At 49.2% G+C, this 18,553-nt stretch overlaps 1 protein-coding gene across 6 annotated transcripts in view; it reads left to right on the top strand.

The window, feature by feature from the left end:
- Positions 1 to 18,553, top strand: part of WDFY4 (WDFY family member 4) — a 299,923-nt gene that overhangs the window by 260,835 nt on the left and 20,535 nt on the right. For all 6 annotated transcript variants that reach the window (XM_023648250.2, XM_023648246.2, XM_070264996.1 and 3 more), the window contains 4 exons: positions 298 to 415; positions 2,132 to 2,241; positions 9,776 to 9,929; positions 12,527 to 12,618. In XM_023648250.2, coding sequence (XP_023504018.2) covers positions 298 to 415; positions 2,132 to 2,241; positions 9,776 to 9,929; positions 12,527 to 12,618 — 474 coding nt within the window. The remainder of the gene's footprint in view (positions 1 to 297; positions 416 to 2,131; positions 2,242 to 9,775; positions 9,930 to 12,526; positions 12,619 to 18,553) is intronic.

Raw genomic sequence — 18,553 nt, 5'->3', positions numbered from 1 at the left:
TGTCTCTTTGGGAACTGGTGGCGAGGTTCTGATTTGGGTCAAGGCGGAACAGGTTCACTGTGAACTCAATCTTTCCCTCCTCTTCATTTCCAACTCTCCCCTAGTAAGTCTTTGTGGATCACTGGCTCTGGGGCCATAAAACCTCAGCTTGCCTGCTAATCACCAGAGGGGGGTCAGCCCAAACGACCATAAACCAATAAAGAGAACCATAAAACTAAAGAGCGTGGCTCCCGAGGTCTCGCTGGGGCACACGAGGGTCTGAGGGGAGTTCACTCCAGCAGCCCATCTGCCTTCTAGACGCTGAACTTGACGAATCCCAAGACTTTCCGAGATCTTTCGAAGCCCATGGGGGCCCAGACCAAGGAAAGGAAGCTGAAATTTATCCAGAGGTTTAAAGAAGTTGAGAAGACTGAAGGTGGGTAGATCCCAGCTTGACTGTTTTTTCTGCAATACTGTTCATCCGAATGCTTTGAAATGCTAATTGATGGCTAGTTAAGAGATCATCTCAACTACAGACAATTCCATTTGAATAGAGTGCTCTCCATTCAGTGGTCCGCACCTGGCTGCATGGCTGCATGAGAGAATCACCTGGGGAGCTCAGAAAATATACCGATGTCCAGGCCCCACCTCTAGAAATTCTGATTTAAATAAGTCTGCAGTCAGGTCCAGCCCGGGAGATTCTCACGTGCCGCCAAAGTGTTTGCTTTGCTCAAACACTTTGAAATAAACATATAACTATGAAAACAAGAGATATCCGTCCGCGAACCATGAACCGTTCCCTCGAGAACCAGAGGCAGCACATTTTGGGAAGGCTTGCTTGGCCCTGAGGCCCTGCCTTGGGTGAGCAGGTTCTAGGCAGGATAAGGATGTTCTTGCTGCATCCCACCCAGCCCACACAGCCCCCTGAGGCTGTCTGGCCTCTGCCCAGGACCTCTGCTCTGCGCTCTGCAAGGGGCTGGCACTCAGACTTGCTCAGGGGAGGTGGGAGGAGGTGGGCAGGCCCTCCTTGATCTACTCATCTCCTCCTGAGCCTGAAGTCCCCCACCCCAGGTGCTGCTCCTCTGGCTGCCATCAGGCATTGCTGGGTGCTTGTCACTGAGGCAGGCCAGAGGAGCATCAGCTCTCACCAGCTGTGTCCCAGGCAGGACCCAATGGGCTCCATTCTCTCCCATCTTAACCTGGGTGTGCGTTGGAGTCAAACACTGAGTTTGGGCCCTTGCACAAGTACCTGCAAGAACCTCCCAAACAACTCTGCTTTAGAGAACTCGTGCACGGCACGAGGGTGGGCCTCAGGCTGGGTGTGGGACTGGCAGTGAGGGGGCTGAGCAGAGACTTGGGGTAGCCGGCTCAGGCCGCTGCTGACCATGCCGCCTGCCAGCTCCGCCACTCACTGCTGATGAAAGCAAGTCTCTGATTCACTCTGGCTTCTTCATTTACAAAATGGGGATAATGAACACCACCGACTCACAGGGTCACTGTGTGGACTCAGGGAGAGAGCGATGGCTGGTGCACAGCATGCACAGTGCTCCACAACGGACAGCGTCGCTGTTACCCTCTGCTGGAGTGGTCTGGCCATGGCATTGCTTCTGCCTCAGGGTTCCGGCCCCACCAAACCCCAGATGGAGCAGAATGGAGACGTTTATGCCTCTGCCCACTGCTGTCCAGGCCCCTGGGAATGAGGAAACCTGTGTCTTCACACGCACTGGGGTGTCCCTGAGTTAACAGGCCCCCTCCTCACATAGGTACTTCTGTTCTAAAGACAACAGAAGAGACAGTGCTGCTGGTAGGATTGTTGGCATCTTGGCGTTTCCTATGTGCTCCTCGGGTCAGAAGCCAGAGCGCTACCTCCGCACGAGTCCTCAGGACGGCCTTCCCGGAACCTGGCTCTGCCCACCGTGTTAAGGGCAGACCGCTGAGGACTCGGGAGGTGTGGCGGAGGGTCATGAACGTGCTTTCGCCCCTGGTGGCTGTCGGCCCAATTACAGTGCCATGTGTGAGCAGAACGCCCAGCCGCCCCAAGCCTGCAGGCGCTCTCTCATCAGGGCTCGTGCTTGCTGTTCCCGAGCATAGCGTAAACTGCGTGTCGCCAGCACAGATGGGAAAGCCACCCCAGGGAGTCCTCTCTTTGCAGGAGACATGACCGTCCAGTGCCACTACTGCACTCACTACTCCTCGGCCATCATTGTCGCCTCCTACCTGGTCCGGATGCCACCCTTCACCCAGGCGTTCTACTCTCTGCAGGTGAGCTCCCTCGTCCCCTACACACACGTGCGTTCACACACACACAGCTGTTCTCACAGACTAAGAGCTGGGCTTTGATGGGGGGGCCTTCCTGCTAGAAATCCAGTCTTTGGCCATTGGTTCCCACCTGACACTGCCTCCAGGATTCCCGGCTGTCCAGCCGAGGCGTGCTGCTCTTCATCAGTTACGCCTGCACGTCTGCCCAACAATCTTGCAAGAAGACCCTGAAAAATCAGGGATGAGTGAGAGAGATGCAAAAAAAATACTTAACATAAATAAGTTTTAGTGGAAAAGGACAAGCAGGAAGCTTGAAGACTTCCTTGAAGGTAGGGGGTCAAAGATTAGAAAAATAAACACAAAGGAAGAAGAATAAAAGAATATCACTTGTGACACGGGAAAGCATAAAGCTATGCCAAGTACAAGCCAAAAGGCTTGAAAGGACAAACACAATATTTGAATACTGAAATGAACAGCTAGACCAGAGAAAGAAACTAACCAACTCGCCCACCCACAAACTAACAGACAGTCATGCCAGCTTAGGATTGCCAGATTTTACAAATAAAAATACAGAAGGCCCAGTGAATTTGCATTTCAGATAAACAATGATTTACACTAAAAAGTTATTCATTGTTTACTTAGAATTCAAATTTAGCTGAGCCTCCTGTATTTTACCTGCCGCCCTATACAAGGAAGTCAGCAATCTGACTCTGAGTGGGTGCTGGTGCCCAGGGCCCTTGGGGTTGCTGAGACAGAGTCCCTCCTAGGCAACTGAGAAGTTCTTTTTCTCTCTCCCCTCTGACCCCATCACTGAGCTCCTGCATCCAGGTTATCCCAGGAGCACAGCCTATGATGGAGCTGTGGGAGAGGCCTCGGGCAGCCTGCCTGTAGCCAGTGGGCTCAGCCAGCTCCAAAGCAAATATTCCACAGGGCCCGAGTGTAGGGCCTGACCTGACTCAGGTCTTGCAAAGGTCCTATGGAGAGGGAGGCAAGACCACAGTGGGTCACGGCCACTGGATGTGCATGAGTTGCTCTGACAGCTAAGCCTCACCAGCAGGAAAGCATGAGTGTGCCAGGAATGGTGGTTTTTGGTCTGACCTCACCAGCAAGGTCACTCTTTACGGTCACTCAGATGCCCTTGACCCTGAAAGACCAAAGGCCACCCTGGGTTAGCACGAAAGCCAACTCCTGGGCCCTCGGCAGGAACGGGTAGCCAAGGTCAAGGCGCTTTCTACAATAAGGAGCAAAAACCCGCCGTCTTCTGTTTCTTGGCACAGTCTTCGCTCTCCTTGGCGGCGTGGATCGTCTAGACATTGTATAACCCCCTCTCTCTGGAAATTCGCTCAAAAATAATAAGTGTGCTTCCCCTGAGCCTTTCTCAGGCAACAAGCATTTTAAGTAAGTTTGGTTTGGAGAGCGAACAGTCCCAGAGCTGTACCCCATGCCAGGAATCCCATCCAGATGTTGCTCGTTAATCCACAAGAAATGATGATGGCCGTTGATGACGGTGATGCATTCCTCTATGGCATTCCTCCCAGGGACATCTGGATGCTTGAAGTTTCCCCTTGCCCCTCCAGTCTAATGCATTGAAGCCCCATCTCTGCCTATTACTAAGGGTCCTTTCACAGAGGGGCAGAGTGAAATAGAAACAGCACCAGCTATGAGATTTACATCCCAGCTCTGCCACGTAATAGATGCAAAATCGTCTGCCAGTTACCTTACCTCTGGAAATGAGGGTTCATTATGCACCTCTCAGTGGGCTGTTGAGATGGAACGAGGAAATGTGGGTAAAGCCCTCACTCAGGGCTTGAGACCACACAGGTGATCAGTCATCCCAAACCCCCTAGGACACAGGGTTAAGGCCACTTTGAAGCTAGTCACTACTAGTTTGAGCTGATTTTAGCCAGTTTGGTCCTTTGGTGACCAGACTAAACTGGTGTGACATGGTCTAAACCAGGGTGAGATGGTCAGAACCAATTTATTTGCTTTCAGGGACACAAATGCAGTCATATCAGCCTGAGCCTTTGACTCCCATAGGGAAGTCTGCCATGCCTCCAGTTTTTCGGGGTTCAAATCTATCTGTGGTGTGTTGGCCCATCTGAGTGGAAATCCTTCAAGCTCCCCACGTGTGTGCTTCTGAACTGGTTTCACCTTCCTGCTTTTAACTGACTCTTCTAGTGGGTCAGAAGTGGTCCAAGCCTTGGGAACCAGTGGAAGAACCGACAGTCTTCTGCTTTTTCCTTAGAATAAAAGATGAATTTTAACTCTGAAGGAATGAGTAAAGGCTACATCTGGAGGCAACATGCTTGACTCCCTTTGGGAATCCTGGGGCCCTCACAGTCCTTAAGAATGTTCCAGCATCCTCCTGAAGTCAGGCTCTCCCGTCCATCCTGCCCTGCCTCCTAGGATGCAGACTCATTTCTTTTCCAGAGACCTCTGCTTCTCCCCTGGGTGGTGACAAGGAGAGGACCCTCACTATATTCTTAACAGCCTGAGACTGCCATCCCCAGCGTGGACTGTGGCGTGGGGAAGGGTAAGAAGGGTAGTGCAGAATCAGGGCAGTGAGGCCTTCTCCCTTTATCCAGAGAGCAGGAAAGCGAGGATGTCGGGTCTTTCCAGAGCCGGGCATATATACAAGAGTCAGCATGAGGAAGGGTACGCTTGTCCACCCTGCACTGAGCAGCCAGCCTTCTGTCTATTAGCATGAATAGGCCCGAGTGACATGCTCACTCGAACGCTTGGCCATGTAGCACCTTTGGCATGGAGAGCTGTGTGCCTGTGTGGTGCACCCGCTGTGGGCTGATGCACTGTTAAGAGGCAGGTATGGCATCCTTTGGACACTGGTACCTGCCGGGTAGGTACCATGCAGAGAGATGCGGCCAGTGCCAGGGGCTCTCACGGCACCCTGAGAATTGCAGTGCAGCATCTTCCAATTTTTGGGTGTGAGGTGTGCTTTCCTCCCTTCACGTTTAAATCTTAAGTTTGAGCTGATCTTAGAATTGATGCCTACCTCGATTGTTGCTATGTGTGCTTGTTTGTTTGCCCCAAATCTGTGATTACAATGATAGACTCTTACGGTCCAGAAGATATGGTATATAGACAGTGTGACCTGAGCAGGTGATACATGCAGACGGGACAAACACATCTGTAGGGCTGTGTGCTCCCGTGGAGGGGTGAGACTACTTACTGTCTGCCGGAGCTGGGGGCTTTCTCCCAGGATGCTGTCATTCTCGAGAATCTCACCTGCCTGGAGGAGCTGAGAGCCATGAGCCTTCGTAAGTTGACTCACCGGGAGCTCATGCCACTGCTGGGGCCCCGGCCCAGGCCCCTGTTTCTGCCCCAGTAAGAGCACCAGTTGCTCTCAGTTGCTGTCAGACCCAGACTGGGCAAGACAGGGCAAGGCTGCCAGTGCCCAGCAAGGACACAGTGGCAGTGTTGCTGCTGCGTCTAATAAGGCGCTGAAATTAAGTGCTAGGTTAATGAAGTCACAGCCCATGTGAAGTCAGCTGTCACCAGCAGCTGAGAAGGTTATTCTGAACCAGCTGAGGCGAGAAGGCTGTGGTTTGCAGAGGACACATGCCGGCTGCAGAGAGACCCGTGGGCAGCACTTGGCCTGCCAGGCTGTTCACCTGGGGGCTCCGCGGGCGCCAGCCCTGGGGTTCCGGTGGAGTCGTGTCCAAAATAAAAGTATAATTCTTCTTATGCCGACCCAATGAGGAATATTAGAAAAGGCACATGTAACAGAGTCAGGCAGACCTGGGACAAAGTCTTGGCTCTGGGACTTTCTAAGTGGTAGTGTTGAATAACTGAGCCTCAGACCTCCTCCTTCACAATGAGCCCTGACTCGGAGGTGGTGGTTCAGTCAGACACGTGCAGCCCGAGTGCTCCACACGCGTCTGCTCCTCCACCCTAAGAGCAGGCAGTGAGCTCTTCAAAGTGCCTTTGTGGGTTTTATTTGAGTAAAAGGCCACACCCTACAGGAAGGAAGGCTGATGGCCGATCTGGGCTTGGCCCATCCTTTGTTGAGAGCAGGACTGACGAGGCAGCGGAACCCGCCTGGCTTCCCACATCCGTGCTGAGCACAGCTCTGGGCTTCTAAGCAGGGGGCGCCGGGCGTTTTCTCAGCAGGGCTGCGGGCGGCACCACACCCCCTACCGGCCTGCGCACATCACCCCAGCGCTTGTTGATGGTGTTGCTGCCTCCAGACTGCCCGGACGGTGCCCTACCCCAGGACCAAAGCCCGCCCACCCCCATACGCCACCTTCCGCCCCCATAACCTCCAGATCCTCCTTCTTGTTCCAAGCCCCTGGTCACCTTCCCCACGCGCACTGAGACTGGGGCTCAAGCCCCATGGCTCCCGGGTCCTAGTCTATGAAGGGAGAGGGACATGGAAGCAGGCTTGTCCGTCCCTCCTCCTGTGTGCCTGGTACCTCACACACTCTCATGTTCACTCCCACACAGGCACACTCACCCCCACTCTCACACTCATCCCCTACACTCACCCCCACTCACCCACACTGTCATACTTACCCATATGCTCACACACACACTCCCACTCACCCACACTCTCATACTTACCCATATGCTCACACACACACTCCCACTCACCCACACTCTCATACACACACACACACACGCACACATTCTCACGTACTCGCATACACATTCTTGCTTCCTCACCCACAACAGCGATCCGAGGTTGGCAGAGGGCCTGGGAGGTCACAGAGATTCCGAGACCCCCTTGAGCTCACGTAGCAGGTGGGTGCAGAAGTCCTGGCCGTGGGCCTGGATGCACAGTGACTGCGCTGCCCTGCCTTGGGCACAGCTCAGGCCAGCTGAGGCCCCACTGGGCCTGTTGGCGAGTTGTCTTCAGGGGACACCTTCACGTCACTGGAGGCACATCTGCTGGGAGCACAGGTCAGCTGCCCTAGATCCGGCCCCCTGTCTGGCTGCAGTGGTGGGCTGATTTGGGTCAGTCCCACCTGGAAGGAAGAATAGACTTTCTGGCACATATTGTAAAAATATCTGTGTTTTAAGTGTCCTTGAACATGAACTCAAGTTGCTGCGGGTCAAGATTAAATGGTTTTTTCAACATAGCTTCCCTACCCATGTTGGAGAGGGTTTTTAGCATGTTGCCATTGAAATGTTCATCTGGGGACACGGGTGCACACACACTCTTTGTCCTCAACGAAAGGAGTGGTGCCTTTAGTGCAGAACATGCCTTTCATGGATGTTTCCGTTTTTAATCGATGTACCATAATTATGGACTTTGGTCTGATTTGACTCATGTTAGTGTCCAGCGGCAGTCCTGGTCCCCCAGTTCGTCCCCCATTATTTTACGTTTAATTTTGATTATCTCTTAGCAAAATTGAGCACCTCTTAAAGTATTTCATTTGAAGAAGGACGCCTAGGGTTATATTGCTTCTGAGCCCTTAAATACGCAAAACGTCTTTCTAGGGTCTTTACATATGAGCCATGTCTTTGTTGTTAGTGCCGTTGAGTTGATTCTGACTCCTAGTGACCCCGTGTACAGCAGAGTGGAGCCCTGCTCGATCTTTTTGTGTCATCCTCGCACCTTCCTGTGCTACATCTGACAACGCTCCACTGCTGCTCGTAGAGTTTTCATGGCCAGTTTCTTCGGAAGTGGGTGGCTAAGTCCTTCTTCCTCGTCTGTCTTAGTCTGGAAGCTCCACTGAGACACCACCACCATGGGTGACCCTGCTGGTATTTGAAATACCTGTGGCATAGCTTTCATCATCACAGCAACATGGACCCATGTCTTCGCTGGGCATAAAATCCACAGACTATGACCTTTTGCCTCAGAAACCTCCAGCCTTGGCTCCTTTGTCCCTGGGAAAAGTCTTATGCTAATAAGAGGTTGTTCCTTTCTTGATCATACTAACCTTGCTATTATTATTATTATTATTATTATTTTGTCTGTTTGGATACACATAGGATTCATTGTTCTTTATATTCGAGAGTATCTGCAGAATAGATTTAGGAGCAGATCTTGCCTCAGTAATTCTCTCTGATCACTTTGTTCCCATCCAATCTCTAGACTTAATTTTGTTGTTGTTTTATTGTATCTTGTTTTGGACTTTCCTTATGGAGCTGCTCAGTCAACCATAATTGTGCCTCTCTGCCTCGCTCCTTCTCTCTCTTTCTTCCTTCTAGCCTCTCTTCCTTCTCTCCTTTTTCCCTTTCCTGAGAATCAAGTCCCGACTCACTGCTGGCAGCCACCAGAGTTGCATCAACCTGCAGACTTCCAGTCCAAGTAAGAAAACAGCTGCACTTTTTCTTCCTGGAGATATGGCATTCGTTCCATATCACAGCAGCGAGAAAACCCATTAATTTTGAAACAAATGTATGCAAATACATTTATAAATATAGGAAATAGGAAAATCAGTTATTGCTTCCTTTATAAATAATACAGGCTTAAGTTTTAAAGATATTACTTTTGCTAAAATGCATTAGACAGCTGTGAAAAAAATAACATTTTTCTTTGTGGTAATATCTTTAACCAGATTTGTAGCACTAACAATATTTCCTATGTATATATTATTTTTATTTAATACAGGTAATCTTTTTATTACCAAATCACATTGTTTCTCGGGAGATTACCATCAGCATTCATAAAAGCTGCAAAAGGAAAACAGGCCGAGGAGGAGACATCAATCTCCCGTGGATGGAAGGCTTGGCTGCAGACTGAATACGCAAAGCTCTTAATATGTTTCAGTGAGCTACTTGTTAGATGCAGATTTATTTAGAAACACTCCCCTCCATTTTGTTGCCATTTGAATTTGAATTTGACGGTGGACGTCAACCGCTAATTTCAACCAAGGGCAAAGCGACCTTGGCTCTCTTGGTGTCCCTTTCCCTTTCTTCACTTCATGAACCAGCCTCCCATCCCTCGAAGGCTGGTGTGCCTCCAGCTCTCCATCCTCAGGCTCATTCTCTCTTGTCAAGGCTGCTGTTAGATGTCACCAGGGCCCTGACCTAACCTGCTTTCCTCCACCTCTGTTCCTGGCCGAGGGCTTGCCCTCAGCTAAGAACATTCTGCGTCTTCTCTGCCACCAGGCTTGCTGACTCAGCAGGAGTCAACTTCTCCAGGAAACTTGCCCTGACCTCCTTGTATAATGTCTCATCCACTCTCTGTCCTCTGGTTGGGTCTTTGTGCCTGGTTCAGAACCGGCTCTCTGCAAATGTGGGGGAGATGAAGGAATGGTTTTCCTGTCTCTGATCTGAACCCAGAATTCCAAACCTGGGAAACATTGATCTCTTCAGTTATAGTGGATCATGCATCCTCTGTGGAAGGTTCCAGAGAATGCTTGAGCAAACAGATGCATGAAGAAACTGTCTGACACATGTGGGTTGATGAATGGACGTGTGTGTGTGTGTGGCTGTGATTGAAAAGTTCTAATGTCAGAACCCATGCCTAAGTGACAGAACGGACGAGTGGGGGCCCACACCAGCGCTCCCTGTGCAGCCTGAGTTCTCACTGCACACAGCTGAGCGTGTCGGCCCCTTTTCCTCACAGGGCGGAAGCTTCGATGTGGCAGATAGAATGTTCCACAGCATGAAGAACGCGTGGGAGTCGGCCTCCAGAGAGAACATGAGTGACGTCAGGGAGCTGACCCCGGAGTTCTTCTACCTGCCCGAGTTCCTAACCAACTGTAATTCGGTGGAATTTGGTGAGTGGGGGCCTGGGCAAGGCTGGCCAGCCCGGGCAGTGGGGGCTCTCTGTCCTGCAGGGCCCCAGCTGTGACTATATCAGTATCTTGGCTGAGCAGCTAAATAGGCCCCACACCAGACCAGTGCGGTTGGCGGGAGGCCTCCCCTGGGCAGCAGCACCCAGTGCAAAGGTGAGAGCTGAGGAAGGATGCTGGGACCCAGGCTGCCAGGGCTGCTGTGAGCCGGGGTCCCACCCATGACCCTTCCTCTGAGGGTCCCCAGGCCTCAGTGTGCAGAGAGGCGGCAGCCAGGGAGCAGGAGCTCTTGCTAATAGCCAAGTCTGGCACTGCCCTGCTGTGTACCTTGGACAAACCCTTGCCCTTCTCTGACCCATTTTCCTTCATGTCCCACAAATGGGTTAACCTGGCCTCGATGAGCAGAACCTAGAGGTGCTGTGTCTCCAGGGAGAGATTGCTGGGTGGCGTCCAGGGGCAATTTTGCAGGCACCCTTGATGGTTCCTCGTCCCTGCACTTCAGGCCCCTTCTCACCTCCTACTCGACAGGAGGAACAGAAGTTTCAGGAGGCCCCAGCGGGCAGGTCCCCTGGTGATGCGTATGTACTGCGGGAGCCCCCACTGCAAACGTCAGGGGAACTTTCATGGTCAGAGCCTGGGGTGGCACGTGAGCATCTCTCCACCCAGAGGCAGGGGAAGGGTTTCTCCTGCCCTGTGGAGGGCACACCTGGTGCCCCAGAGGTCCCCTCCCTCAGGGCCCTTCTTTCTCCAAACAGCATATAGGGGCACACACCTGGAGCTAGGCCAGGAAGGGCCCAGGGGACACTGACGAGGAGATCCAGCCTCTGCCCCAGGCACTCACCTCTTGTATGGTGGTTCACAGCCAGAATACCTGGAGAGCATTTAAAGCATGCCCAGAGGGCCGGCCAGGTGGCATAGTGGTTGAGTTTGCGTCCTCTGCTTCAGCAGCCTGGGGTTCGTGGGTTTAGATCCTGATCGCGTTCCTACACACTGCTTGTCAAGCCATGCTGTGGCAGCATCCCACATACAAAATAGAGAAAGACTGGCACAGATGTTAGCTCAGCACAAAAGAAAGAAGAAGATTGGCAACAGATGTTAGCTCAGGGTCAGTCTTCCTCACCAAAAAAAAAAAAAAGAAAGAAAGAAAATGCCCAGGCCCAGACCCAGCAAGTCTGACCCCATGGAACTGGGTGGCCTCAGCAGTGTTCAGGTTCTCAGATGCCTCACATGCACCAGGGAGGATAATTCCACAAATACAAAAGGCAGTTCCCACAGGGCGTGGTGAGGCCATGAAAGGAGAAGTCAGGGGCTAGAAGCCAAGAGGAGGGGCGGCCAGCCAGCCTGGGGTGGGGGGAGGGCTGGACGGAGAGCACCAACTCTGCCTTGGACCTGAAGGTGGGGCTCTGCAGACGGCAAGGGGCTCAGCTGCAGAAATGCCGCACATACCAGGGACCAGGTGTCCTCAGGGAAGTCAGGACAAGGGTTATTGAGTATCTCCTGTGTGCAGGCACTTTTTTAAGCACTGAGGGTTTAGTTGGGTCTCCTGGGACAGATGACCCTGAAAGTAATTGTATTCTGTGCAGGGATGAGGAGAGGAGATAGAAAATAGAGAAAAATAAATAAGTGAAACAGTGTCAGACGCTGAGAAGCCCTAGGAGGAAAGCAGGTAGGAAATGGTTCAAGAGTGACCCAGAGGGCCCTGTGCTGTTCTGCTCCCCTGTAAGGCCCTACCTGAGAAAGTGACCTGAGACCAAATGATGAGAAGGGCCATGCCAGGTGCAGCCCTGTGTGCCAGAGAGAGGGTGACGGATCTATTCCACTGGCACCACGAGTGAGCAAGACCATAGCTAATGTTTACTGAGCAGCCCCCACCTGCCTGGGATTATTCTAAGCACACCGTGTGTGTCTTCTCTTTTAATACCAGCCCTGGGAGGAATAGGGAGGAAAGGGAAGCCCTAAGAGGGTCAGCAGTGCGCTCAGGGCTGTGCAGCTATGGGGAGGATGGAGACTCCGGCTGGAGTCCAGCCTCCTTTTCTTAACGTCTGCAGAAGCTCCCTCTTAAAACCTTGCTGCCCTCACTTTAAAACTGGAGAGGGAATGTATAAATTATAGCATCGATTGAAGAGTCAGTAGGACAGTGTGTGCTAAATACCTAGCATAGTGCCCTGGCGGAGCGGTAGGTGCTCAAAATATGACAGCTTTTATGGTTATTGTTATGATCTCCTATTGTTTTAGTGTTGGATGAAAATGCCCAGGTGAAAAGGCATAGAGTGGTGGGGAAGAAGACGTATCAACAATGCCGGCACTCTGATCATTTTACACGCCTGTGAACCAAGCACACACTGCCTGGGAAGCAAGGAGGGCCTTGTGGAGGGGTCAAAGGCTTAGAGCCCAAGTAGGAATATTCCAGGCAGGTGTGGGTGGGGGTCACTCCAGACAGAGGAGGCAGGACACAGCTCACAGCCTGAGCGGCACGGGATCGACAGTCCTGGACATCATTTTCATCATGTTTCCACCCTCTGGTTCCTAGCCCACTTTGGCTCCCATTTACCCAAAGCTCTGCTGTTTCTCACCCCATTCAGGCTGCATGCAGGACGGGACAGTGCTGGGGGACGTGCAGCTCCCTCCCTGGGCTGATGGGGACCCTCGGAAATTCGTCAGCCTACACAGACAGGTGAGTCGAGCAAGGTCACACCAGAGGCCCTGGTATCCTGAAGGAGGACCTCAGCATCACCTCAGCCTCCAGGGGGGCTTTCTGTCCAATGGAGGGCTAGCAACAGGCACTTCTGAGGCTCTTAGATCTGGAGAGTCCAGAGAAGGGGCTGGGCTATGCCCCAGCTTGGCAGGAAATGACTTGGGTTCTAGGCTCTTTTAAGAGCCCCAGAAGGCTTGTGCCAGTGTGTTGTAGGAGTCACTGGGGGAAGCAACTTCAGGTTCTCATTGAATGGGGGCAAGTCAGTGTCCTTAGCCTACGCTGCAGGCAGGTCCACTCCCTGGACCGTACTGCCCAGTATAGCTCAGAGAGGGGCTCCCACTGGCCAAAGGATATACCAGGACTGGGAAGGACTTGGCTTATTACCAGAAAGGCTGATGCAGGTAGAGGCCAGAGGCCATTTTAGGATACTTATCCTAGATCGAATACCTGAGTTAGCATAAACACATGAAAATGTGTTCAACATCATTAGTCGTAGGGAACCATAAATTAAAACCACAATGACATGCGACTTCACACTCACAAGAATGGCTAGAATTTAAAATTCTGATAATACCAAGAGTAAGCAAAGATGTGGAGCAACCAGAATTCATCACACATTGCTGGTGGAAAAAGCAAAATGGTATAGCCACTTTGGAAAAAAGCTTGGTAGTTTCTTATAAAGTTGAAGATACATTTGCCATGTCATCCAGCAATTCCACTCAAAGGTATTTACCCAAGAGAAATGAAAAGTGTCCACAGAAAAGTGTGTGCATAAATATTCATCAGTTTTATTCAAACTAGTCAAAAACTGAAAACAACTCAAATGTCCATCAACTGGTAATGGAAAAACAAGTGATACATCCGATGGAATATTACTCAGCAATAAAAGGGGACAGATTACTGATACAAGGAGCAACATGGATGAATCTGAAAAGCATTTTCCTAAGCAAAAGAAGCCAAAACCCAAAGCTACATACCATGGGACTCTATTTATGTGACATTCTGGAAAAAGTACAACTATAGGGACAGAAGGCAGGTTAGTGGTTATTAAGGTCAGGAGTAGGAGATGATGGGAAAGAAGTACAAGAGAATGTTTCGAGTTAATGTAAATGACCTATATCTTGATTATGATGGTGGTTACATGACTGCATGCATTTCTCAGAACACATTGAACTATACATTTAAAAAGGTCGAACTTCATTATATGTAAATTGTACCTAAAAGGAAAAAAAATCTAGGACAGACCTGACTAGTAACAACAAAGCTGTGCCTTCTCCTCTGGACTTCTCCCTTGGCAAGGAGAAAATTCTTCCCTGGTTTATCCTTACCTCTGGAAATTCAGAAACAGCAGTCTCCCCTCCTGTGGGCCACGGGTCTTGAGTACTTGGGCCAGAGGTGAACTTGACCTTCAGGTGGCAGCAGCCCTTTCCTTAGATGTTCTCAGAAAAGTTCTTGGCCTAGGGTGAGTGAGCAGGCTCATTCTGCAGGCATGACTGCTGTTGCCAGTGGTCTGTGGTAGGGTGTGTGTGTGTGGGGGGATTGATCAAATAACCACACAAATAATAGGGAAACTGTAGCTTCAAAAAGTGCTACAAAGGAGAGGCATGCAGTGCCATGAGATAGAGGTTAGAGATGTGATCCTGGGAGGCTGGGTGGTGATGGCATGAGTGGGGAGAGCCCTTTTAGTGGAGTGAAGATTAGGTTGGAGTGGATTAGGATGTTGAGGATTGACATCAGTGAAAACGTCAGAGTAGAAACTTCTGAAAATCCTCTACTTCATAAAGGCAATAGGAATAATGGCAAAATTTGTCATAAGAAACTTTCAGAATCTGGAAATTAACCAAAGGCTTGGAACAATCAGGAGAATGTTCCTTCAAGAAAAATGGCTGAATCCTGGTAAGAAGAGCAAGCTTTGTAGAGATTTAACTTGCACTATCCCCATTCCTCCTCTCTAGCTCCATAGGAGCCTTGAAAACCAGCAGCTCAGAATCACAGTGAAAAATAACAGCCTGGTAGTCAATGGAGGGAGCAGACTTGGGCTGGAGGTCTTTCAAAGCCCCTTGCCCAGAGAATTGTCATTATTTGACCTGCCTGGTGGTTCCCTGGAAGACCCCCAGCAAGACTGTCTTTATTTTATGTGACTCAGAGCCTGCCCAGTGCAAACAGCCTTCTCTTCGGTGGCATTTGTCAAAAACAATCAGAGACAATTGTTCAATACTGTGGCTGCAGAGGCAGTGGATAATAATTGGACAAACAATAGGCTAACCAAAGAGATTAAAAGGAAAAACTAGGGAATGAGATGTTTCTAGGAGGCCTTGGAAAACTTCAAAATATCCCTGGGAACCTAGAAGGACAAACACATCTGTAGGGCTGTTTCTATGCACAAGGCTGTGCTTGTGCTCAATATATAGTTTAAAAGGCCCTCAGCCCCCCACCCCCCAACTTCTGGCTTACACTGAGGCTCTGTGCAAGCAGAATGTGAAGGCAAAAGCAGAGTTTTAAACTGCCTGGCTGAACATTGAAACCATGCCCTAACATGCACAGAAAGCCCCTTGGCAAAGACTGGGAGACCTACTGGTTCCAGGCATTTAAAGAAATCTTCATCAAATCATTAGCTGACCATTAAGCTAACAGAGAAGACACTTCAGTGGCCACATAAGAGAAAACACACAGACTTTATAGAACCAGTTCAGAAAAGTCACTAAACAAACAGCAATGACAGAAACAAATCCTCGGGAGAGAGAAGAATCTGATTTCCAGGATTGCCACATCATATTATTTAAAATGTCCAGTTTTCCATGAAAATTATGAGTCATGCAAAGAAAAAGAAAGTATAGCACATAACAAACGAAAAAAGGCATTCAATAGATACTGCCTATGGAAGCCCAAATTTTGGACTTACTGGACAAAGACTTTATTTAAATCAGCAACTGTAACTATGTTCAAAGAACTAAATAAAACTATGTCTGAAGAGCTATGGAAGAGTATTATAATAATATCTCACCAATAAGAATGTCAATAAACAGAAATTGTATTAAGGCATGAAATAGAAATTGTGGACTGAAAAGGACAGTAACTGACATGAAAAATTCACTAGAAGGGATTAATAGTAAATTTGAGCAGGGAGAAGAAAGAATCAGCAAACTTGGAAGATAGGTCAGTTGAGATTATCCAGTCTGAGGAGCATAAAGAAAAATGAAGAGAGCCCAGAGACCTTAGAACACCCTCAAGCCTACCAGCATGTGTATAATGGAAATACCAGAAGAAGAGGAGAGAAAGCTACAGAAAGAATATTTGAAGAAATAATGTCCAAAAACATTTCAGATTTGATGCACAGCATTAATTTATACATACAAGACGTTCAATTATTTCTAAGTAGGATAAACTCAAAGATATCTACACCCAGATAAATCATAATCAAACTGTCAAAAAATAAAGTTAAGGGGTGGGCCTGGTTGCATAGTGGTTAAGTTCACATGCTCCACTTCAGTGGCCTGGGGTTCACGGGTTTGGATCCTGGGCACAGACCCACACACCACCTATTAAGCCATGCTGTGGTGGTGTCCCACATAGAAAGTGGAGGAAGATTGGCACAGATGTTAGCTCAGGGCCAATCTTCCCTACCAAAAGAAGAAAAAAGATAAAGGAAGAATCTTGAAAGCAATGAGAGAGAAGCAACTCCTCACCTACAAGTTATCTTCAATAAGAACAGTTAATATTTCATCAGAAAACTTGGAGGCCAGAAGGCCAGTGGTATGACGTATTCAATGTGCTGAAAGACTATCAACCAAGGATTCTATATCCAGCAAAAATATTACTCAAAAATGAAGATGAAATTAATTAAGACATTCCCTGATAATTGAAACTGAGAGAATTAATCACTAGCAGACCTGACCTATAAGGATTACTAAAAGGAGTTCTTCATCCAGAAATAAAAGGACAGTAGACAGTAACGCAAATCCACGTGAAGAAACAAAGGAAGTGAAGGATGATAAGGAAATGGAGATGATGAGGACGGGTAAAAAAAATTTTGGTTGTCGGGGCTGGCCCCGTGGCCGAGTGGTTAAGTTTATGAGCTCCGCTGCAGGCAGCCCAGTGTTTCGTTGGTTCGAATCCTGGGCGCGGACATGGCACTGCTCATCAAACCATGCTGAGGCAGCGTCCCACATGCCACAACTAGAAGGACCCACAACGAAGAATATACAGCTATGTACCGGGGAGGTTTGGGGGAAAAAAAATAAAATCTTTAAAAAAAAAATATTTTGGTTGTGAAGGAGAGAATAGTGCCTGGAAGAGATGGAAGGTTGAGAGAATGTTAAAGTTTTATTTAAAAATTTTAATAAGCCTGTTTAAAAGGCATTGGGAAAGAGAAGTTAAATACACAAGAGAAGGAAAAAGAAATTCCTGAGAAAGCAGGAAGATTTGGAATCCAAACCACAATTAGAAGGTTAGCTTTATGTCAGAGGTGGGCCAGCTCCTTCACCTACACAGGAGGCAAGGAGGTCAGGGGGTTGCAGATGAAGGTAGGTTTATATATATTGTCAGGAAGATATGGGATTCCTAATTGGTGGCTTCTATTTTTCTCTGTAAAGTAGGAGATGTGGTCACCTGCTGAGACTGGGCAGTGGGAGAGGGTCAGAGTTGAGGAGAGCGCAGGAAATGTGAAATAGTCATGTGGAGAGATGAAGCATGAGTTGACCAGAAAAACATATCTGGGTTTTCTGGCGATGCTCAATGTCCATTTGAGATTGGTGACCAAAAATTGTAGGATAATCAGTGTGCCCCCTTGTGTGATGTTCTCCAGATACTCTATTATAGTCATGAAGACAGAAAATATTTGAGTTTGCTCAGTGTTGTGAAAAGACAGAGGTACACATGATTCAGTAACATAACAAGAGGCATTGACCAGGGTGTTATTGAAATGATGGGCCACTAAATCTAAACTAGATCAAAATGTGGCTGAAGACGGGCCAGCACGGTGGCATAGTGGTTAGGTTTGTACCCTCCACTTCAGTGGCCCGGGGTTCACGGGTTTGGATCCCAGGTGCAGACCTACACACTGCTCATCAAGCCATGCTGTGGCAGTGTCCCACATACAAAATAGAGGAAGATTGGCACAGATGTTAGCTCAGGACTAATCTTCCTCGCCAAAAAAAAAAGAAGAAGAAGAAGTGGCTGAAGACAGGAAAGTGTTGATAGACTGCAAAGAATTAAAAGGGCAAGGGGCCTGGAAGTTCTGACAAGGTGGAAGAATAGTCTTAAGAAGTGGTTAAACAACAAGCAAAGTGAAGATGTGACTTCATCAGCTGGGATGTTTGATGAGTGATTTTGGAGATAGAGGAGTTATGGATACTGACATGGGTGGTGTTGTGTCTGTGAGAGTGAGTGACTTTAGGTGGAGTGGAGGCAGAAGTCACTGGAGAAGTGGAGCTTAAGGAACTGAGGTGAGAGGTTGAAATCCCTGAGGATGATGGCAGATCTTGGGGAAGGAAGGAAGGCATGGCCGGGAGTCGCCATCTTTGATGAATGAGGAGAATGGAAGAGAAGCTGGTAGATGACAGCAGTGAGGATGGGGGGGGTGGAAAATTACATCTCATGAAGCACAGAGGAGCAGATTTTTGGTCTTTTAACAGGAGGGTAGAGGAATAGTGGTCTGGAGGTGACAATGAGGATTAAAAGGACACCAATCCCACCTACTGGCCCCAAGACACGTGGGATGTAACCTGGCACGTGGCCACACTGGAGGCTCAGGGGAGAGCCGGGCCTCGACTAAGGAAAGGAGGTGGAAGGGATGCTCAGAGAGAGCCTGAAGATATGGGAAACATGTTGGTTATGAAGCGGGAGGAAAAGAGGCCCAGAGGAAGGGTCAGATGTGCTGGCCTGTGATCTTCGCTTGGGGGTGTGACCTTTCTGC

Source organism: Equus caballus, chromosome 1 (assembly GCF_041296265.1).
Source record: "Equus caballus isolate H_3958 breed thoroughbred chromosome 1, TB-T2T, whole genome shotgun sequence".
NCBI classification, from domain to species: Eukaryota; Metazoa; Chordata; class Mammalia; order Perissodactyla; family Equidae; genus Equus; species Equus caballus.
This window is presented reverse-complemented; position numbering and strand designations above follow the sequence as displayed.